This window comes from Oryctolagus cuniculus, chromosome 7, assembly GCF_051225735.1.
Source record: "Oryctolagus cuniculus isolate XC-2025 breed Fujian yellow rabbit chromosome 7, ASM5122573v1, whole genome shotgun sequence".
NCBI classification, from domain to species: Eukaryota; Metazoa; Chordata; class Mammalia; order Lagomorpha; family Leporidae; genus Oryctolagus; species Oryctolagus cuniculus.
Window position 1 is genome coordinate 153,672,931 of NC_142873.1, and position 22,116 is coordinate 153,695,046.

Here is a 22,116-nt window from a genome sequence, read left to right on the forward strand (position 1 = left end):
TTCTCCGGCTGCAGCGCAACCTCGTCAGAACCAGTTTTCGGGGGCGCCACACCTAGGATCAGATGATGCAATGTGATATTAGCGTCTCATTGCATCAGTGTCTCTGACGCACGTGTCTTTTACGCGGGCAAGGAAGCACGGTAATGGGGCAGGGGGGAAAACGGAGGAGGGCGGGCTGGCACCTAAAGGCACCGCACCAGGCGGCTGCGCTCCTAATGGGCCACACAGGGTGCCGGGCACGGAACCGCCCCGGGCCGACAAGCAGCGGCAAGCCACTTCCTGAAGGGGCCGGGATGCCTGATCTGGGCGGGATTCTTTGGTGGTGGTGGGGGGGGGGGTGGCTCTCCCTAACTTTCCACCAGCAAGCACCAGGGTTTGGCGTCCCCGGTCTCTCCTTCCCGGCAGTCTCGGAGGAGTGCCCGTTTGATTTCCCGTTTCCAAAGTTCCTCTCCCGCGCGCGCCCTGGGCGGATCGGACGCCCCCGAGCCCCCGCCGGTCTTCCTCCCCCAGCCCTGCTTCCGGATTCGATGGCTGGCTGCGTGCAGTACTCGCGCACGTCTTAGGCTCTGTCTTCCCCAAAAAGGCATCTTCTCCGGCGGGAGCCAGGAAGCCGGGGAAGAGGCCGGGTGGGGCCCCAGGGGAGGTGGGGGCAGCCGCACAGCTGGGAGTCGGCAAAGCTTCCTCTCTTCTCCGGGGGATCCCGCGAGTCCCGACCCTGACCCAGCCCCCACGTGGCTCCCCGGCCTAGCTGGGTGCGCTGGCGCGCGCCCCCCCGCCCCTCTCCTCCCCAGGTAGGACCCCACCGGGCCGCCATTCTGCGCTCACCCCTTGGCCGGTGAGTCGTGCTCATCCCGCGAGCGGACGCCCGTCCTGGTCCCGCGCTCACAGCCCGGGACCTAAGCGCGGTGCGGCTCGCAGGTCCCGCGAACTCGGTTAAAAACCCGCCCCCACCCATGACGAATGTCCACCTTACCAGCTTCCAGGGCGCCCGCGGCCCTGCCGTCACCTGCCCGTCCGTTCGCCCGTGCGTGTCACCCCACGGCGTCGCAGCACCTTGCGGGACACACGCACGGGCGAACGGAACGCAGCCTCGCTCGGCGCGGGAGGGAATTACTCAAACCGCTTTCCTCCTCCGCTCCGAGCGCTCAATTAGGGCGCGTCCCTTGCTGGCCGCGGCGAGCCGGCGGGTGTCCCGAGGTGACCCGTGCGGGGTGCGCGCGGGGGGCGGGCGGCGCGGGGCCGGAGCCGGGGTCCCGGCGCGCGGTCCGCCGGCCGGCAGGGGGCGCGCGCGCCCCGCGCCCCGCGCCGCCCGCCCCGCCGCGCGCTCGCTTGCGGCCGGCCGCACATGTGTTTCTGTTTTGTGTTGTAGCGTTTGTCCTGGAAGCTCGTATTTACATCGAAGTCTGTCCGGCGAGGGGCCGCGGGCTGCCACCGGGCCTGCGACCCGCCTCGTCGCCGCCGCTCGTCCTCGCGTCCCCAGCAGGTAGGCGCCGCGGGCCCGCGCCGCGCAGTTTGCGGGGTCTGGGAAAGTTTTTTTTTTTTTTCCGGATTTTTTTTTTTAAGAGAAAAGGTAAAAAAAAAAAAAAAAAAAAGGCAACCTGGGGGAGGGGGAGTGGGGGTGAATGAATAAAAAGGGGAAGCCAGGCGGGCCCACGTGGTCTGACGGAGACAGACAGAGAACCCATTGTTCAAAATCGATAAAAAAAAAAAAAAAAAGGCCGCGAGGGCGAGCGCGCGGGGGCCGGGCCGGGGGCCGCGCGAGTGGTCGCCCCCGTCTGCGCGAGCAGGTGCCTGGGCCCGCGGCCGCCGTGCGCGGAATCGGGGTCTCGGGGGCGCCCCCCGAGCGCGGGCTTTGGGGAGGGGGCGCGGGGGGGGGGACAAAAGCAGCAGGTGGGGCGGCGCGAGCGCCCCGCGGCCGCCTCGCACCCGAGCCCGGGGTCGGGGGTGCTTTGTGGGCCCGCGCCGAACTTGAGGACGGGCCGGGGTGGGGGCGGGGGTCTCGGGGGCGCCGCGGCCTCCCCGCGGCCGCCGCAGGCCGGGGTGGGGGCGGGGGTCTCCCGGGGGCCGCCGGGGTCTCCCCTCCGCCCGCCGCGCGCCGGGCTGGGGGGCGGGGGTCCCGGGGCCGCCGGGCAGGGCCGGGAGGAAGTGGGGCCGGCGCTCGGCCGTAACCGGCGCGGCCCGCGGCCCCGTCTCCCCGCAGCCGCGACCATGCCCAGGAAGAAGGCGGCGGCCGCCTGGGAGGAGCCGAGCTCGGGCAACGGCACGGCGCGCGGCGGGCCCCGGCGGCGCGGCGGCGCGGCGGGCAGGAAGCGCGAGCGGCCCGAGCCCTGCAGCAGCAGCAGCGGCGGCGGCAGCAGCGGCGACGAGGACGGCCTGGAGCTGGACGGGGCGCCCGGCGCGGCCAAGCGCGCGGCGCGGCCGGCGGCGGCGGGCAAGGCGGGCGGCGCGGCCGCGGTCATCACGGAGCCCGAGCACACCAAGGAGCGCGTGGTGAGTGCGGGGCGGGCGCGGGCGCGGGCGGGGGGCGCGCGCCCCGGGCGGGCGGGCGGGGGAGGGGCGGCCCGCGCGCGCGGGGGTCGTGGCCCCGCCCCCGGCGCCGCCGAGCGGCTCCCGCCCGCCCCGCCCCCGCCCCGGGGCGTCCGCGCGGGGCCCGGGCCGGGGGCGGCGGCGCTCGTCTGCGCCCGGGCCCGCCGCCCCGATCGCCCCCGGCGCGCGGCGGGGAGCGGGGAGCGGCGCAGACCGCCGGGGCTTTGAGGTTCCCGCCGCCGCGGCTCCGGCGCCCCGGGGGGGCGGGGCCTGCCGGCCGCCGCGCATGCCCCGTGCGGCCCTGCGCCGCCGCCGCCGCGCGCCGGGCGCGAGGGCGCATGCTCCGGAGCGCCCTCCCGCGAGGTCGGGGGAGCCCCCGGCGGCGAGGCGCTCGGGCTTTGTCTGCCTGGTGCGCCGCGGGGCTGGGGGGTGCTCGGCCGGGGCGTCCGTCCCGGCCCAGCGCGGCTGGCTCCGTGAGGGCAGTGGCCTGCTCGGGGACCTGCCCGCAGACCCCTGCCGACCCCGCGCCCTCCCCAGCACAGAGTGTTTGCGAGTTTGCTGTAGCGTGTGTTTGGGGAGGAGTAGGGGGTCCCGGCTTCCACTGGGTCGTCAGAGGAGGCCCCTGAGAACTCGGGGTGCAGAGTCGGCTCCCCAGCAGCCGTTGAAGGGTTAACTGTTCGGGTGGTCTTTTTGCAGCCCCTTCCCCGCTAGGCGAAGAGGCCGGCGTGCAGGGTTTCAGGCACCTCCCCGGGAGGGGGCTGGCCGGTCAGCTGGCGGACGAAGGTGTGCCCGCCAGGTCGCCAGGGTGGCCAGGGCCGTGCGGCGTGTTCTGAGACTGCGTCTTCCGGAGCTCTGAGCCCTGTTCTATGTGGATCACAGAGCGTGCGGTGATCCGGGTCACAGAACCATGCGCGTGTATTTCCGTCAGCAGGAGTTAAACTGCGCTGCAGTGGAGCAGGTTGGGGTCCAGCCAGCGATAGAACATCCGTACCCCAAGTTGGTTTGGTTTTGTTCTGTTTTTGAAAGAAATCTCATCCGCTGGTTCACTCCCCAGTCCGCCACAACGCAGGGGCTGGGCCCGGCCGGGCTGGGCGCTGCAGCTCCATCCGGGTCCCCCACGTGGGTGGCAGGGCCCGGCTGCTTTCCCGGCTGCACGAGCTTGGCGCTGGGTGGGAAGCAGCCGAGACCAGAATGCTAGTGCAGGATGCCGGTGCTGCAGGTGGCGGCTCCACCTGCTGTGCCGCAGCAGGGCCCCCCTTCCCGGGTGGCTCAGGCCTGGGCCGTGCAGCCTGCCCTCTTCCGTGGGCCTGGGCCAGCCTCCTGCTGCTTGTTGCTGGCCCCCGGTTCCTGGGACCCCTGTCTGCCGAGCATGAGCTGGCCTGGCCGTGGCGCCGGCTGCCCCTGTCTGCCGAGCACTGAGCTGGCCTGGCCGTGGTGCCGGCTGCAGGGAGAGGGGGGCTCCCAGCCTGCGGCCTCACTTGCTCCAGAGCCACCCGTGTTGGCCGGGGAGTCTTAGCCCACAGAGGGCAGGGTTGCCGGGAGTGATGGACGGACCCGCTCGCTCTGAGGGCCTGGGGGCTGGGTGTAGCGAGGTCTTGTCAGCACCAGAGTTGGCTGAGCCCTCCTCCCTTGGGAAGCGGGAACCTCGGTGGAACCCTAGAAAACCCGAGAGCCCTGAGGCCGTCATGGCTCCTCCAGGCGTGGCTGCTAAGGTTCCGTGGGCCCCGGGACAAATCTGTGATCCGAGGACCAGTGCCGCGCGCTGCTTGGCTGAGTGGTCCGCGGGACGGGTCTCGTCACCGGCTCTGTCCCCGCCGTCCTCTGAACGGACAGACGCCAGAGGCGGCCTGCACCCAGGCCATGGCCGCGCAGGCAGCGAGGGACGCGGAGTGCAGCCATCCTCCTGGAGGCGGCTCTTGGGGCTTCTCTGCTTCGCGGCCGCGCTGCAGGCTCCGAGTTCACCCGGAAACGCAAGCCCGAGGCCGTCGGTGACGGCAGGATCGCTCTCCATCCGCCTGGGAACGCTGGGCGGTCTCCCACTGAGGCTGTGCTGGGAGTCAGGCATTTTACTGTGAGTTACTTAAATCTTCGTCGCGCACGACGCGGAGGGAAGTCCAGGTGAGCAGTGTGGAGAACGGAGCAGTAGTCGCCTCCGTCGAAGCGGAACCCAGAGCTTGGACGAGGTGGGAGTCGGTGCCACCCCGGAGCGCGCTCCGTTTGCCCAGGGTCTCCGCGCCACCTTTGATCAACAAGCTTGGGTTTTCGTGCCGGTGCCCGGCTGGCTGGAGCAGGCTCACCCAGGAAACCTCAGGAAGTCCCCCTCGGCTCCAGGCGATGACGGGCTCAGGCCAGCTGGACACAACGCCCTGTGTGTGGTGACCCCGAGGTCGGACCGTGGTGACCGCATCTCCGCGTTGGATGGTTTGACCTCAGCAGCGAGTGCCGGGCACAGGCGCCCTGGACCCTGTCTGAGCGAGGGTGGTGGAGTGGCCTTTCATTCCAGGCCCTTCTCGGCCCCCGCCCCCGGGGCCTTGGCGCTGCCTGCTGGCTTTGAGTCTGGAAGCGAGCCCAGGGGGTTCTCGCAGGGGGACCTGCACGGAACCCACCAGCTGCCAGCCTGCAGAGCGTGGCAGTCGCGTCTGCCAGCTATGCAAAGAAGGGAGATAACCTGGGGAAACTTGGCTCAAAGCGAGTAACCGGAGGCGGGGGCAGGGCGGGGGCGGCTGCCCTCCGATGCCCGGCCTTCTCTAAATAGTTAATGTGGCCGAGTCCATGGCTGCTCTGTGGCCTGTGATGCAGGTCTGGGCCCTCAGCGTTCCCCGAGAATGGGTTCAGTGATGGCGAAGACATGGAGTCTCGAGAATGCATGAACTGCGGTGGGCCAGAGTGGCCCGCCTGGCGTGGCGCGGGGACTAGGGCTAGGGTGGCCGGGCCTGCAGCTGGCCTGTCGCCCGTCAGACGATCCTGTACGTAGAAGGCACCCTGGTTCCTTTTCATGTCCTGGAACGATGGTGTGAGGTGTGGAAGCAGAAGAGGTTTGCGCTCCCTGGCCAGCGCGGGCCTGAGCCCCGAGGAGGAGCGTGTCTAGGGTGGTACCCACGGCCGCCTTGCCCTCGGCACAGATTCCCACTGGCAGAGCCGGTGGCCCCGAGGACGCATGAGCCCGTGCAAGGCCGCCTGTGCAGGCTGTCCCTCGCTCCCTTGTCCTCCCCTCGCGTGGGGAAGCTGACCGCCAGCCTCCGGTGGGCTGCCCGCTCCCCCGCGGAAAGGCTCCTGGCGTGGCGGGAGCAGGTTGCAGCGCTGGCAGCTGGAATGGCCGTGCAGGGACGATGGGGGCTCCTCGGGTTTGACGGCCACAGGGGGATACCCGAGCCTCCGGGAAGGGGACCTAGCCCACGGGCGAGTGAGCTTCAGCACCGCTCTGCGTCACAGGCTCGTGGGGTTTCCTGTGTTGACTTTTGGGGAGGATCGGGCCGAGCTCCCAGCTAGAGTCCCTGACAATGGGTGGCTCTGCCCAGATGCCCCTGGACCGCCTCGGGAAGCTAGAAGCAGCCTTAACCTAATTCTTTTCCCTCCTCTCTCTCCAGAAACTTGAAGGGTCAAAGTGCAAAGGGCAGCTTTTGATTTTTGGGGCAACCAACTGGGACCTGATTGGTCGGAAAGAAGTGCCTAAGCAGCAAGGTATGAGAACCGTTTCCGAACCCCCAAATGATCCTGCCTGTGGGGGTCCCGGGCGTCCTGGTGCCCCCGGCAGCAGGGCTGTGGGACCACGCGCCTGCCCGCAGTGGCCGGGCAGCTTCCTGTGACAGCTGGATTTGAGCCCGGGTCTTGCGCGGGTCTCCCTGGGTGTTCTGCCTTTAAAAAACCAGTTCCGTTAAGTGAGACAGAAAAACAAGTCGCGTCCTCAAGTAAACACTGACCCCTTTTCTCATCTGTCCTGCTGTTTCTTGGTGATGACGAGGAGCTGGGCCTGTGAGGTGACACCAGGAGTCGTAGGCGGGGCGGGGCGGATGGCGCGGGGTCCCTGTGCCTTTGCTGTGCTGACGGCGACAGTCTGGGGGTGGGGAGGCAGCGGAGAGGGCCCGAGAGGTGCTTGCTCGTCCCCAGTTGTCCTCAGAGACGTGACGGCTGGCACTGCGCCCTGTTTTATGGCTTCTGCATTTAGTTTGGAAGGAGTCCCAGGGTGGCTTCACTCTGAACAGAGCATTTGCACACTGCACGCCCTGGCGCCTTCCAGCAGGGGCGCGGAGACGCTGTCCGTCCCAGGAGCACCGCGGCCCTGGCAGAGAGGCGGGTGCGAGCCGCAGGTGGCCTCTCTTGGGCCTCAGGACAGCAGCCGGTGCCCTGGCCGGCACTGTGTGTCGGAGGCCTCTGCTGGCCTCCGCCTGGCTCCGCAGAGCGTCGGTTCGTTCTTTTGAAGAAGTCGAATGAATGGCAGAAGGACAGAGAGGGCAAGAGATGAGAGAGACCTTCCATCTGCTGCCCCTTCCCGAGTGGCCGCGACAGCCGGGGCTGATCCGGACAGGAGCCAGGAGCTTCTTCCGGGTCTCCCACGTGGGTGCAGGGGCCCAAGCGCTTGGGCCATCTTCTGCTTTCCCAGGCCATAGCAGAGAGCTGGATTGGAGGTGGAGCAGCCGGGGACACGAACCAGCGCCCATATGGGATGCTGGCACCATTGGCGGATGCCTAACCTACTATACCACAGCACTGGCCCTAGTTTTTACTTTTTCAATAAAGGTATTTTTAAATACCCTAGGCCCTTGGTGACCTCTGCTGGCGTAAATAGAGGGAACAGAGGGAGGGCCGCTGCCCAGTGGTGCCTGCACCACCCAGTCTCTGTCCTCGAAGCAGAGCGTTGCTCAGAGCGCCCGCTGGACCCGGCTCAGCAGTAGCGATGGCAGCGTGAGCGTCTCATTAGCTGACAAAATGCTTCCGCGAGCCCCGCACCAGCCGGGTGACCTGGAGGCCGTGGGAGTTCATCCCCCGGCCGGCCCCGACCGCTGGGGTGCAATCTGCCGCTGTGCTGTCCCCGAGCCACAGCAGGGAGCGCCTGCCCACCTGTGCGCTCTTCCCCCAGGCCCGGTGGGCTGGAAGATGGCGAAGCGTGGCCACAGCATGGGGTCCCCGAGACCACGTGTCCACCACGCCCCAGTCCCCGTTACCGCAGCTGCCATCTTACGTGATGGCTGTGCCTTCGTTTCTCTTGAAAAGTTTTTTTTTCTTTTTCTTTTTCTGTTCGATACCTGTTTGAGAGAGTTAGGAGAGCCAGAGCGAGGGACCTTCCGTCTGCTGGTTCTCTCCCCAGATGGCTGCAGCGCAGCCAGGACGAAGCCAGGAGCTTCAGCCGGGTCTCCCATGCAGGTGCAGGGTCCAAGCACGTGGGCCGCCTTCCACTGCTCTCCCGGGCCGTTAGCAGGGAGCTGGCACAGGTGGCGGCTCCACCTGCGGCCTGAGAAACGCCTCGCGGTGGTTTTTAGTGTGCTTTCTCCCTGGGAGTCGCTGGTGTTCTTGTCTCCTTTGAGTGGAGGACGGGCCCGGGCCGGGCACTGCAGTGCACTGAATGAGCCGCAACCCCATGGCGGACGCCTTTCCTGAGAGCCGGCTCAGAGCCTGACCCTTGGCCATGGCCGTGGCCGTGGCCTGCGAGCCCTTCTCAGGGCTCTGTGTTGAGCTGGGTGAAGCTGACCATGGCCTTGTCCATTCTTGGGGTTTGGGGGAGTGGGTCTTTCCCCCACCGCCCCGGTGCTGAGCACTTACTGTGAGAGGCGTCCAGAGGTTCCAGGCTGCCGGAGACAATGGCCTGGCCCTTGGGTTGCTGACCGTGGCATGGGAAGCAGAGGTGCTGGGTGTCCCAGGCGCATGGGGTGGCCGTGGGTTCAAGGGCAAAGTTCAGAGTTGCACGTGGACCAGGAAGGCTTCCTTGAGGAGGGGCTGGAGGGGCCCTTGACCTGAGTGTGGAGAGGAGAGCAAGTCAGGGGGATGCGGACAGGTGGGCAAAGGCGGGGGGCAGGAAGTGGCCAAAGCTACTGGGATGCCCGAGAACGGAGGGGGAGGGGCATTGGCAGCGCAGGCCACAGACACAGTGGGGTGTTTCCTGGGGGAGGGCTGCAGGTGGCCTGCGGTGGTATCACAGAGACTAAGGGCAGACTTGAATGTGCCGGGCCAGGCCAAACTCGGGGCACCCACGCCTTTGTTCTTGGATACAGAGTGTGGGAGTTGGGGGGAGGCCCTGGCTCTTCACCAGCCATGGTTGCCGTGGGTGACATCTGGGCGGGGTCTCGGGCCCCTGCTGCCCCCAGGGAGTTGATTGCCCTTCTCCTTCTCTGCAGCTGCTTACCGGAACCTCGGTCAGAACTTGTGGGGGCCCCACAGGTATGGCTGCCTGTCGGGGGTCCGGGTGCGGACTGTGGTCTCGGGGTCGTGCGCCGCGCACAGCCTCCTCATCACCACGGAGGGGAAGCTGTGGAGCTGGGGTAAGTACCCTGCGGGCGCCGTCCCCACGGGAACTTCCTGCACGGCGCCCGAGGCCGGGCGGGGGCTGCGGGGCCTGGCGCGCTTCCTCTTAGAGCGCTCTTCAGGGCCGGCACTGTCTCCCACCCTGCCACCCACACGCCCGCGCTGCGCCATGGACCTCTGCTCCCGCCGCTGGCGTCACACGGCCCCTCCCCTCGGGGGCCTCTGAGCGCACGTGGGCACCCGTTTAGTCTGGCTCTGGGGCTCCCCCAGCCGCTGGTCTTTCTCTGGCACTGGTTGGCTTTCCCTAGTTTGTCTCTGCTCACCTTGGGGGTTACGGGGGCTTCCTGTCCCTGCCCCCTTCCTGTCCCCACCCGCTTCCAGGCAGGAACAAGGCGCCACCTGAGGTCGCCTGGCCTGTGTCCCCGCCCTCTGGCCGCCTCTGGCTACCTGCGGTCCCTGTGACTGTGTATCTCGGTCTGTCTGAACCAGTTTTTGCGATCTCATGAGCTGCTGTCGCGCAGTCCAAACAGACGAACATCTGTTGTCTTCGCTGCGCTTTGCTAATTTTGTAATTCTGTTGGAGCAAAGCTAACCAGTGTGTCTGGCCCAGATTCACCCTCGCAGGCTGTCGGGGGCTGCTGACGCTGCCCGGGGTTTTGTCATCTCCCGGTTGGCGAGAGGTGCGCCCCCTGCCTCGTGTCCCTGCGCCAAACGCAGCCTTTCGTGTCGGGTTCCCACTTCAGACACCTCCTTTCTGGTCTCACCTAGCGATGGCTCTGAGGAGCCTGGTGGGCCGGGGGCGGGCAGGGGTGCACGGCCCGCAGGTGGGGCCCACAGCAGGGCTGCCTCGGGTCTGCTGAGCTCCCGGAAGCCGAGTGGTGCTGTCTGTGGCGCTAAGCCCCAGTGCCAGGGGAGGGGCTGACACCTGTGCCCATGCAGCGGGCTGGCAGAGCCAGGCAGGTGCTGCCCCCAGCTCCTCTCGGGGAGACGTGCCCTTGACCATGAGCGTGGGCAGCGCCTGCCGCAACACGATACCAGCCCGGAAGGTGGTCTTTGGGCAGCGAGGGAGGCTCCGAGGCCAGTTGACGCCTCGTGGCCAGGTGTGGCCTTGTGGCTCTGCCTGGTGTTTGGCTCCAGCTGGAAAGCGCCTGTCCAGCCTGTCCCCGCCAGTCTCCCCGAGAGCCAGTCTGGTGTGTGGCTTCCCTCCGCCGGCGAGGCCGGTCTCGGGCTCCTGCCTGCCTTTGCCCACTTCTTCCCACGTCTGGTGCCAGCTGTGTGTGGGCTTCACAGGGCTTGGGCTGTGCCGGGCTGGCTCAGCAGCAGGGAGGTGCGTGTTCGGGGCTGGCCTGCCCTGGTCACCAGTGTCCACTTGACTCAGAGCCCCAGGAGGGGCCTTGCTTCTCCCTGGGCAGGCACTGCTGACGGCGTTGGGTGTGAGGTGCGTCCCCCCCCCACCCGGGTGGGGGCGCTGCTCTGGCCGCCCGTTCATTTCCCTCTGGCTGGTCTGCAGGTCGAAATGAGAAGGGGCAGCTGGGACACGGTGACACCAAGAGAGTGGAAGCCCCCCGACTCATTGAGGGTCTGAGCCACGAAGTGATTGTGTCAGCAGCGTGCGGGCGGAACCACACCCTGGCCTTGACAGGTGAGGCGGGGGCGGGGCGGGAAACCAGCGGTCCCTCGGCGCTCAGGGTGGGGTCGCTGATGGAGTCTTGGTCGGCAGCGGACAGAAGCTCCGGGAGCCGGTGGCGGCAGCGGGGCCCAGGCTGTGCGCTGCCCCTCTCCACACCCCTGGGTCCTGGTGTGCGATGGTTTCGCTCCTGCATCACCGTCTGGGGACACTGTGTCACTTCCATTGTGTCTGGCAAGTGGCTGTTGGCATCACTGACACCTTTGCTTCCCGATCGTGTTCCGGACGCTGAGCGCTTGCTCTTGGTTCTTGCCTTCCAGAGACGGGTTCCGTGTTTGCCTTCGGAGAGAACAAGATGGGGCAGCTGGGCCTTGGCAACCAGACCGACGCCGTCCCGAGCCCCGCGCAGGTGACTGACCGCCCCCGCCCCCGGCTTGGGTGCCGGCCGTGGACTTGTGTCTCGCCCGACTTCGGGCTCTGTCCTTGTCCCCAGCGCAGGGAGGGCTGCGATGCGCTCAGTGGGGGTCACGTGGTGTAGTCTTCGGAACGGGTTGAGTTTGTGGTCAAGCTGGAAAGTGTCCTGGGACCACCTTCTGTTTCCGGAGGGGGCGTGTGTTTTAGAGACGGGGTTCACAGTGACGAATGCCGTGGGTGTGTCGCCTGACCTTGGCTGAGGTCACCCACCAGGTGGCAGGCGCTTGTTGCTAAGACGCCGGGAGTCCGGGGGAGGAGTGGGGTTCAGCTGCTCCAGGCCGGGTGTGCTCAGTGCCTGGGCGGGGGGGGGGCTCGGGTTCTGCGATCTGAGAGGACCCCTGCAGTGGCTGGGCTCATCTGGGCCTCGGGGGACTCGGGCCCGGGGTCCACGCTCCCCGTCTCCAGCGCTGCCAAGGCCGTCCCGGCTCGTGGGTTGGCGCGGTTTTCCCGGTTCGTTATCAGACAGCTTCCCAGCTGCCTTGGCTGCCTTCTTCTACGCTCTGGATTTTGAATTTTTTTTAAAGATTTATTCATTTGAAAGGCGGAGTTAGCGATCACTCCCCAAATGGCCGCAGCCCCTGGGGCTGGGCCAGGCCAGAGCCAGGGCCTGAGATGGCATCCGGGTCTCGCAGTGGGCGCAGGGCCAGGACTCGGGCCGTGCTCAGCTGCTTTCCCAGGCGTGTGAGCAGGGAGCCGATCGGAAGTGGAGCAGCCGGGACCGCAGCCGGCGCCCCATGGGATGCCCACATCAGACCGCAGCCTAACCCGCACCACACTGCGCGCCCCTCTCAAGCTCTTCTTTCATTTGGTTTTTGTTTTTGTTTTATCGTTTGAGAGGCAGAGACAGAGCTGCCGTGTGCTGGGCTCCTCCCCAGGTGCCCGGTGACTCCGGGTCAGCAGGAGCTGGGCGCTCCATCCGGGTCCCCCGGCGCTGGCGGAGACCCAGCTGCTTCAGCCATCAGCCTGCTGCCTCTCGGGTGCGCACTAGCAGGAAGCTGGAGGCAGGCAGAGCCAGGACTCGAACCCAAGCACTGGGCCCCACGGCTGGCCTGTTTCTTGTTCACCTCTCCAGTAAGGGGTGAATCATGGCCCTGTGCCCTTTGGCTAGGGTCAGATAAAGACTAACTGAGAAGCCTTCGTCTGTCAGGGTGGGAAGGGGTTCGTTGCACCTGGTGGCCGATGACGCTGCTGACAAAGCCTTGTCATTTTAAGGGGGGCTGGCAGCTTCGGTGAGGGTGGGGGGTCAGGTGCTGATTCTGGTCCGTTTGACCCTTGCCCCCAGGCCCGTCGTGGGATTCCGCATTCGCTGAGCACTGGGTGTGGGAGGCGCCCTGCCGGGCACTGTTGGGGTACAGAGATGGCCGTGGTTACCTTTGAACAAAGGCGGGGGCGTCTCCTGAGCTCTGCAGCGTTGCCCTGAGAGGCGTCTCACCTGCTGCCTGGGGTGTCTGACCGGCTGTCCTGTCTTTGCAGATAATGTACAATGGCCAGCCGATCACCAAGATGGCCTGCGGGGCCGAGTTCAGCATGATCACGGACTGCAAAGGAAACCTGTATTCCTTTGGGTGCCCCGAATACGGTCAGCTGGGTACGGAAGTCTGTTAAAGCTTTGTCACGGTCTCGGACCGGGTGCTCTGTAAAACCATCTCAGCTGTGAGCCAGTCAGGCCAGCGTGCTGTGTCACATGACAGTGGCCTTTGATGAGAGGCGGAAAAATCGGCTAAGATTGGGGTGTCCTGAGCACCGCGGCCTGGGTGGAGCGCCCGCCGCCCTCCCTCCGGGCTCCATTTCCTTTCTCACCGCCCCAGCGTCCGTCAGTCCAGTGTCCATCGTCCATCCGTCCGTCCTCTGTCCCGACTGTCCCTGCTCTTCCGGGAGGCCCGGGCGGTGGCGCGTGGGCGCCCTCTGCTGGCCCCGCGGCCGTCAGCAGGCAGATGGCCCTGGTATAAATAGCACCCGCGGCGACTCCCGGCAGACCGGGGACTTGGAGGCTAAATTCGCCTCAGTCAGAGCCGCTGCGCACACCCCGGGGTGCCTGCCTTTCCATGGCCACGCCCCCACCAGCCCCCAGAAGTGGGCGTCTGCGTCCCCTGCAGACCGCGGACCCACATCTGGGCCCCAGGCCCGGGGACCCGCAGGGTCGGCTGCTCGCGGCGCGGCCTCGTCCTGGGCTTTGCGTGCTTTTTGTTTTTTGTTCTCATTTATTTAAGAGAGAGCTACAGACAGGGAGAGACGGGGAGGCCTTCCATCCACTGGGTCACAGCGGCAGGAGCTGGGCCGATCAGGGGCTTCTTCCGGGTCTCCCACCGAGTGCAGGGGCCCCAGCACTTGGGCCCCAGCAGAGCTGGGTGGGAAGTGGGGCAGCCGAGACTTGAACTGCTGTCCATATGGGATGCTGGCACCGCAGGTGGAGGCTTTACCCACTATGCCGCGGTGCCGGCCCCTGGGTGCTGCTCCTTTGAGGAGGGGAAGGAAGCCGGTGCCTTGGAGGCCTGGCCACCCCTGCCCGCCCTGGGTGCCTGGCCGGGGCCTCCCGAGCCGGCTGCATGCCTGAGACCTGGTGCAGAGGAGCTCAGGGTAATAGTTACTTCTAGGGAGACAGCGCGGCGCTCAGCGGTGCTGGCCTTGGCTTCAGCCTTGAAGGGGTGTGGCATCCTCAGATTCCCCCACCCCCACCCCCACCCTGCGAAGTGCAGACAGAGCTTCCCCTCGCTCAGCCACTCCCTAAATAAATGTCTGCAGAGGCTGGGCCAGGCAGAGGCAGGAGCGGGGAGCCGCATTGTGGCCTCCCACACGGGCGCATCTAACACACGTGCGAGCAGGAAGCTGGGTCGGAGGTGGGGCGGCCGGGACTCCAGCCTGCAGTCCCAAGAGGACTGCTGGTGGCAAGCTGTGGCTTAATGCACGGCGCCATGATGCTGGTCCCCCCCACCTTTTTTTTTTAATTTAAGGGAGAGGACTCTTCCCCAAACACCTGCAGTAGCCAGGGGCTGGGGTCCTAGTTCGGAACTTAGTCCAGGCACAGCCCATGTAGGTGGGAGGAGCCTAGTCATCGGGAGTCTGGAGCCCAGTCTTGGACCAAGGCACTCTGATGGGGGTGTGTGGGGGGTGATGTCTTACCCTAGACTGAAGGCCACGCCCCCCACCTGTAATGGCCAGACATGTCCCAGGGGACAGCAGGTCTGCGGTGGGGGATGGGGGTGGTCCTGGCAGATCCCTTGGGGGAAGAATGTGAGGAACCTGCCTAGGGGTCTCCTGCTGGTTGCAGCTGTGGTTTTGGGTACGTGGTGTAGACCCGCACTCTGGAGACCGGTTGTGTGTTGTGTGGGTAGCTTGCAGGGAGGGGCCAGCCAGAGTCCAGGGTAGCTTCCCCGGTACCGCGGGCTGGTGCTAGAGCCGACAGGCTGATGGGGCCATTGGAGGCACAGGCAGCCGTGACGGTGGCCCTGCTGTGTCTGAGGGTGGACAGTGGGAGGAGTGCACAGCGGCGCGTCCTGGCCGTGCTGGGCCGTTTCCAAAACAGTCGCTGGTCTCGACCAACAAACTGGGTCCGGGGCTGCACCCGTGGGGCGGGCCTCGGCGGGAGGAGGAAGGTGCCTTGGCAGCAGCCTTGGCTGTGCCCGGCGTCCCGCAGGCCCCCAGGGCCGGGGGGGTGCTGCTGCTGATGGCGGCTTCTGCGGTCACCGCAGGACACAACTCGGACGGGAAGTTCATTGCCCGGGCGCAGCGGATCGAGTACGATTGCGAGCTGGTGCCCCGGCGAGTGGCCATCTTCATCGAGAAGACCAAAGACGGGCAGATCCTGCCGGTGCCGAACGTGGTGGTGCGGGACGTGGCCTGTGGCGCGAACCACACGGTGAGACGCCCCCACCTCTCCTACAGACCGGCGGGGCGGGCGCGGGGCGCAGTTCTGCTCAGGGGCCACCTGCCTCCTGCCTTCCTCGGTGGCCTGTCAGGTGGCCCCAGGGTCATTCCCTGTCACTGTCCCCCGTGACTTCCGCCTACTGAGTTGTCACCCGCTTCAGACGCGAAGCAAAGGCGTTGAGAAAAGATGGGTTGTAAGTGATTCCTTTGTTGAATCGAGACACGCGTCTGCCACCTGCTGGTCTGTTTGCTAATAGCCGACAGCAGCTGAGTCTGGGCCAGGCTGAAGCCAGGAGCTCCATCCGGGTCTCCCCTGTGGGCGCGGGGGCCCCAGCACTCGGGCCGTCGTCCGCTGCCTTCCCAGGCCATCAGCAGGTGGGTGGGTTGGAAGTGGAGCAGCCGGGACTCGAACCGGCGCCCGTATGGGATGCCAGCGTCACAGGGGCTGGCTCATCTGCACCACAAAGCCTCCTTTGCCATCTGCTGTGCCAGGCTCTCCACTCCAGACAGGGACTCCCCTCCTCCCATTGCCAGGCCCCCTTGCCGGAGGCCCGTGTGTGCCACCCTCGTGTCTCCTCTCCCCGCAGCTGGTGCTGGACTCCCAGAAGCGCGTCTTCTCCTGGGGCTTCGGTGGCTACGGGCGGCTGGGCCACGCGGAGCAGAAGGACGAGATGGTGCCCCGCCTGGTGAAGCTGTTCGACTTCCCCGGCCGCGGGGCCTCGCAGATCTACGCCGGCTACACCTGCTCCTTCGCCGTCAGCGAAGTGGGTCAGTGCTCGTCCCCGCCCGGCCCCGGGCTCAGTGTTTCCATGGGAACCACGTGGCCACGGTCCTGTCCCGGGGTCCTGAGCCCTCGCTCGCTTCATCCCACTGGTGGTGCTGTCGGTTTTTTTTTTTTTTTTTAATTGGAAAGGCATTGTGGCAGGAAGAGAGAGGACAAGTGGCCGCAGCGGCTGGGGCTCCGCCAGGCTGAATCAGGGTCCCGAGGACTGGGGCCATCCCTCTCTGCTCTCGCGAGCGCATCAGCAGGGAGCTGGGTCGGAAGCAGAGCAGCCAGGATTCCAGCCGGCACTCCGTGGGCTGGGGGCGTCACAGGCCCAGCTGAGCCCACTGTACCCCGCGGGCACTCTGATGTGGGGTGGGGGTTCACAGGCCCACCTGAGCCTGCTGTACCCCGCGGGCACTCTGTGGGCTGGGGGCGTCACAGGCCCAGCTGAGCCCGCTGTACCCCACTGCCACTCTGATGTGGGCTGGGGGTGTCACAGGCCCAGCTGAGCCTGCTGTACCCCGCGGGCACTCTGTGGGCTGGGGGCGTCACAGGCCCAGCTGAGCCCACTGTACCCCACTGCCACTCTGATGTGGGCTGGGGGCGTCACGGGCCCAGCTGAGCCCGCTGTACCCCACTGCCACTCGATGTGGGCTGGGGGCGTCACAGGCCCAGCTGAGTCCGCTGTACCCCACTGCCACTCTGATGTGGGCTGGGGGTGTCACAGGCCCGGCCCAGCCCGCTGCACCCCGGCAGCAGCCCAATCCCCAGTGGCTACGCACGGCGCCCACTCGTGCCACTCCCGTGCCTCCCACGCAGGCGCTGCCAGAGGCTGGGCTTCAGCTCCTGGGGCGCGGGTCACGGTGGGATCACGTTTGCTTCCCCGCAGGCGGGCTGTTTTTCTGGGGCGCCACCAACACCTCCCGCGAGTCCACCATGTACCCGAAGGCAGTCCAGGACCTGTGTGGCTGGAGGATCCGCAGCCTGGCCTGTGGGTAGGTGAGGGACGCACAGGGGAGGGCGCCTGGCCTGTGACCGCGGGACTCCGGGTGGGGGCGCAGGGGAGCGGACGGCCGGGGTGTCACTGGGAAGGCCTCTGGAGAGGGCGAGCGGGGCTGGGGGTGCGGGCTGGCCGCCGGTTCAGACTCCCAGCTGGGCACATGGCGGGGAGAGGTGGAGACCCCTAAGCGTGGAGGAGGACAGCCGTGTGGCTGCCACACTCGGTGGGTGCCTTAGTCCACGGCCGGGGTGGAGGGGGCCTCGTGGCTCTGAGAGCCCTCAGACCCCGGGCAGGGAGGCGGTGGGGCCCCTCAGTCACCTGTGCTCCATGGAAACGCGTCTCCGTGGGGTGGGAGGGCAGCGAGGCCTGGCCCTGCGGGGGGGGTGGGGGGTGGGAGATGCCGGGGTGTCCGCGATGATGGCCTCTGCCCCCCCAGGAAGAGCAGCATCATCGTGGCCGCGGACGAGAGCACCATCAGCTGGGGGCCGTCGCCCACCTTTGGGGAGCTGGTGAGCCCCGGGAGGCGGGGCTGTGGGGCCACAGGGGTGGGGGTGTGAGCTCGGCAGCTCCCTGCAGGCAGCCCGGAGGGGTCAAGTCAGGTGCTCTGGGACCACGCCCCCCGGGAAGGGGCCAGGCCCTCCACTAGGCCTGCTGCTGCAGGGGTGTGGGGAGCGGGGTGAGCGCCAGCACCGTGGTGTCTGTTACCCCACGGTCCTCACAGGTGCCAGGAGCCTGCTGGGCTCCCGAGCTCGCCTGGGGGTGAACGCTGGCGCTCACCGGCCGGCCGCCCAGAGGCGTGGCCCCGTGGGTCCCCGTTTCGGTGAGCGCCTCCTCTGCCTTCGCAGGGCTATGGGGACCACAAGCCCAAGTCGTCCACCGCGGCCCAGGAGGTGAAGACGCTGGACGGCATCTTCTCAGAACAGGTGAGGGCGCCTGCGATCCAGCAGCTGCTCGGCCGGCTTCCCGCCGCCTCGCCAGGGCACTGATGGGTCACGCCCTCAGCAAGAGGGAAGTGCAGAGGGGTCCCGGCCAGCCTGTCCTCGCGACATACACCAGGGTCCCGCCAGGGCGCTGGGTTCCCCCAGCTGCTGTTCCAGCCGCAGCCTGGACGGCCTGTGGTGGGGGTGGGGGTGTGGATCACAATGACCCTGGCTGTTTTCAGTAAGGGGGCTGACGCACTGTTTTAAAGATTTATTTCATGTATTTGAAGGCAGAGTTAGAAGGAAAGCCAGATCTACCCCAGATGGCCCCACCGGCGCGGGCTGGGCCAGGCGGGAGCTGAGCGTAGCCCCGTCCCTGGGCCACGGGCTCAGCCGCCCCAAGCTCCAGGACGCCCTCACAGGGAAGTGCACCCTTGGACCCGGCCTGCCTTGTCCCGCAGGTGGCCATGGGCTACTCACACTCCTTGGTGATCGCGAGAGACGAGGCCGAGACGGAGAAGGAGAAGCTGAGGAAGCTGCCCGAGTACAACCCCCGGACCCTCTGAGGGGCGGCGCCCCCTCGCGGCAGCGGTCACTCCACGTGCACTGGGACGGGAAGTCCGGACGAGCGACGGGAAAAGCGAGAGTCGGCCGCAGGTGCATTATTGTTAGGCTCCCCGAAGTTCCGTTTTCTAAGCGATCCCACGTTGACGACCTTTTTCTGTAGGCTTTCCCAAGTGGTCCCCCTCATGTCGAATTAAAACACCTGCACCTGCTCCCATCCACATGCCACTCCCGCGGCGGGGCAGCCACTGCAGTCTGGGCTTTCATTTCGCTAGTTTGTTTTGTAAGTTTCTTCTTCTCTCCCAGCTGTAATTAGCATTGTGACCTGCGGGGGAGACCGACTGCCCTTCTCCCAGAACGGCTGTCCCTTGTCCCCAACGGCTCCGGGCCCTGGTGGTCGCTCGGCTCCCTCCCCTGGGCTACCTGTCAGTCCCCCAGCGTCCCAACATCGGCCGGGTCCCCCTGGCGGGGTCTCGGGGTCTGTGTGTAGCCATTTTTATCTACTTTAGCTGTAAAAGAGGTCCAAATGCAAATCAGGCGACTGTGGGCAGAGGCGGGGGTGCGTGTCCGCGGGGGTCCTGCCGGGCGGCCCCCGGTGCAGCCAGGGCCTCGGCGTCACCCACAATCGCTGAAGACACGCCGAGCGGCCCCAGCTCCTCTGCCGCCAGCCCCGGCGCCACGTGCTTCCTCCGCGTCCCCGCCCCCGGCTGGAGCCACCCTCCTCGGGGTCTCTGCTCTGCCGGCTCGCGCTCTGTGGTCCCGCGTGCTTGCCTCTGGTACCAAATAGTCGGGCTGACGGACGGGGCCCTCCACTCCTGCGTGTCCGCGGACAGCGCGGCCGCCCCCTCCCCTGACCAAGTGCCCCGGGCCCGTCGCCGGTGTCACGTGCCCCGCGCCACGTGAGTGACGAGGTGCCTTTCCCGGAACCCTCCTCTCGGGCTCCTGGTTTGCCGAGGGTCCGGACTGGTTTGGGTGCTTTAACTAGAGTTTTAGTTGCGTGGTGCTTGGGGGGCCGGGGTAGGACTTTGGCGTGAGACTGGGGTGGCTGGGACAGTTAACACTGCTCTTTGGAAAACTGTTTGGCTTTTTGCTATTGTTACCACTTGTCGCTGTCTCGATGTTACAAATGCCAAAAATGATCTAGGTCATCATTGCTTTTCTCCCTGTCTTCCCACCCCAGTCCCTCCTGCAGGGGCTGCCCCCGTGGGGCGCTGACGCGAGGGGGCTCAGCACTGCCGTCCCGGCCCCGCAGCCCCCGGGCTCCCGCTCAGCTAACCTGACGCGTCCACGTGGCCCCGACGGGTTGCCTGGATGGTCTTCCCCGGCCTGGGGCTCGGGCGGCTGCTCTTTGTCCCGCTGCAGCCTCTGCCCCAGCGCACAGCGTTGCAGGGGCCGAGCTGGGCTTGGAGCTCGAGCGGGCGAGACAAACCTGCAGCTGCCGCCGCCTTCCCTGGCAGCGCCCCGCTCCTCCTCCGCGCTCCCGGGGAGAGGCACCGGGGCCCCTGCCGCTTCTGACCAGTCTTCCAGATCGGGGGGAAGGGCAGCCGAGGCGAGGGCGGGACTTGGTCGAAGGTGCCTGGTTTAGTGCTGTAATTGTCTTATTTTTTTTTATATATATATTTCTCGGAGTAAACATTTTAAATAAACTGCATCATTGTTTACTCGGGCTTGGCTCTCGCGTTTCCCTGGTGGTGGAACCCAGCACGGGCACCTGCTGTGTTCAAGCGGAACGTGGGCCCCGGCACCCACAGAAAGGGCTGTCGGCAGGGGACCGCTGCAGGGAGCGCCTGGGCCTGGACCGTGCTGGGGAGTGGGTGGCAGGGGCCGCCAGTGCCTCAGCTGCCTGGCTTGGAAGGTGCCACGGGGTGGGGACATCCGGGACTGTGACAGGAGTTGGGGGCACGTGCCGGGGGCTCGGGAAGGTTTCGGGGAAAGTGGGATGAAAAGGCCCACATGCTTTGGTGTAAAATCTTGGAAATCTCTGCAGGAACTTTTTGAAGACCCTGTGTTCATACCTGGTCCAGCTCCACCCGGTGTTTGGCGTTGGCTGCTCCTTGTGTGCAGTGTGGCCAAGCAGCCACCAGGGGGCAGCAGGCACCAGTGCTGGGTTCACAGGGCAGGAGCCGGTCCCTTCCCACAGCATGGCTCCCAGGCTTCTCCTGGGCCCCACTGCAGGGTTCCAGACTGGGGCATCGAATAGGTCGTGGCCACCTGCAGCCAGCGGTGTCCGGCACAGGTCCTGGACATCACCGGGTGCTGATGGCATTGGCTGCTGTGCGCTGGGGTCCCTGCCTTTGTCACCCCTGCCCTGGGGCCCCCAGGTGGGCGGTGTCCACAGGATGGGTGGCAGCCGGGGGGTGGGGGGTCCTGTCCCAGCCCCCTGCCACGTTGTAAGGACGGGGACCTGAAGGCCACAGGTCCATGGTACCAGGAGCGCGGCAGCAGCAGGAGGGCCTCCCGTCCCTCAGCAGCCAGGGCCCAGGGAAGGTGGGAGGAGGCAGCAGCAGTCTCATTAGATGTTCTAGAGGCAGGGAGAGTGACAGACCCCGGTCCCACCTGCTGGGTCACTCCAAGTGCCCAGAATGGCTCGGGCTGGACTGGGCCGGAGCCAGGAACCCGGCTGCCTGGGCCGCCACTGCTGCCTCCCAGGTGTGCCCTGGAGGGCGCTGGGATCCAGAGAGCTAGACCGTGAGCAAGGCACTCCTATCGGGAATGTTGGGAGTCCCGAGGGGCACCTTAACTAAGCCTACCACCCTTGGTCCATCAAGAACTGGAGGGGGCCGTGGTGGGAGCATGCGGGAGGCCTGGGGTCTGCGGAGCCCCAGCTGCCCGCCCCCACCCTGGGCCGCCAGGCACCTGCATCCCTTGGCAGAGCTGGCTTCCCAGGGCCGCGTGCTCAGCCCCGCAGGAGGCACCCACGGGGCATGGGCAGCACGGGGGAGCCTCCTGGGCGCTCGGGAGCAGCAGCGTCCCAAGCCCTGGCCGCTGCCTTATGCCCTCGCGCTGCGGGGACGCACAGAGCTGTCGGACTCCTGACGGCTGCCCCACCTTGGCACTGGCCACAGACGCCCACGACCTGGGGGGTGCGGCCTGGACAGCTTCCACAAGCCCCAGTCCACCACAGGTGTGTGCTGACGGGCATCCAGCAGGTGCCCAGGGGTAACGCTTCCTGGATGAGGGCGGAATGGGGCTCCCTAGCAGCCCTGGTGGAGATAGGAGGGGAGGGAACGGCCACCATTGGTGGGTTCCCCCTCGGGATCCAGAACCCACCCCCTTGGGCCTTCGCAGAGCGGTTCACACAGGAACTGCAGCACGCCATCCGCTGACCTGTCCCCTCCCTCGCGTTGGGTCCCGAGGCCTGTTCTGTGTCAGCCCAGCCAGTGTGGACCCTGAACCCCGAGGCTCCCCACACACAGTGGCAGAGGCTGCCCGTAAAGCGCTGGGGCCGGGGCCCACATGCGAGACCCGGGGCAGCTCATCCAGAACAGGCCGCCATCCCCACCCCGTCCCCACCCTGTCTGCCGTGACCCACCCAAGAGCAGTGGGCAGAGCTCCGTCTTGGGGTCCCAGCTCTGCTGTCCTAGCTGTGTGACCCTGGGTGAACCACACCTGACTCTGAGGGCGGGGAAGGCTGAGAGAGCGGGTGGCACAGGATTCAGCGTCCAATGGCCACCCCACACCGAGGACACTGATGCCCCCATTCTGGCACCCTGGGAAGACCCGAGCCCATTTTATAGCTGTAACACAGGCCGGCCCCCTGGGCTGGCCCTGGGCCCAGCTCCGCCTCCAACTTGCTGAGGAATGGGGACCAGGCAGCCAGCGGCCTTCTCGGGCCCACCTTGCCCACTGGAGGGTGCCCCAACACAGGCAACTGGCCAGAAGCAGTCAGGTGGCTCTGAGCCCTGGACTGGGCGCTTCA

The 22,116-nt window shown here is 66.8% G+C and overlaps 1 protein-coding gene across 2 annotated transcripts; it reads left to right on the forward strand.

Moving 5' to 3' along the window:
- On the forward strand, positions 1 to 19,858 carry RCC2 (regulator of chromosome condensation 2). 2 transcript variants are annotated; one of them, XM_051841999.3, is made up of 14 exons: positions 1 to 140; positions 1,370 to 1,483; positions 2,201 to 2,490; positions 6,114 to 6,207; positions 8,856 to 8,999; positions 10,493 to 10,624; positions 10,930 to 11,018; positions 12,557 to 12,671; positions 14,773 to 14,939; positions 15,535 to 15,715; positions 16,603 to 16,708; positions 17,150 to 17,222; positions 17,559 to 17,636; positions 18,095 to 19,858. In XM_051841999.3, exons 3-14 carry the CDS (start codon positions 2,209 to 2,211, stop codon positions 18,197 to 18,199), a joined length of 1,566 nt encoding a protein of 521 aa, XP_051697959.1. In that variant the 5' UTR covers positions 1 to 140; positions 1,370 to 1,483; positions 2,201 to 2,208; the 3' UTR covers positions 18,200 to 19,858. The 2 variants fall into 2 exon arrangements, with proteins under 2 accessions (XP_051697959.1, XP_069933142.1); XM_070077041.2 differs by lacking the exons at positions 1 to 140; positions 1,370 to 1,483 and adding an exon at positions 1,652 to 1,787.
- The last annotated feature ends 2,258 nt before the right edge of the window (positions 19,859 to 22,116 follow it).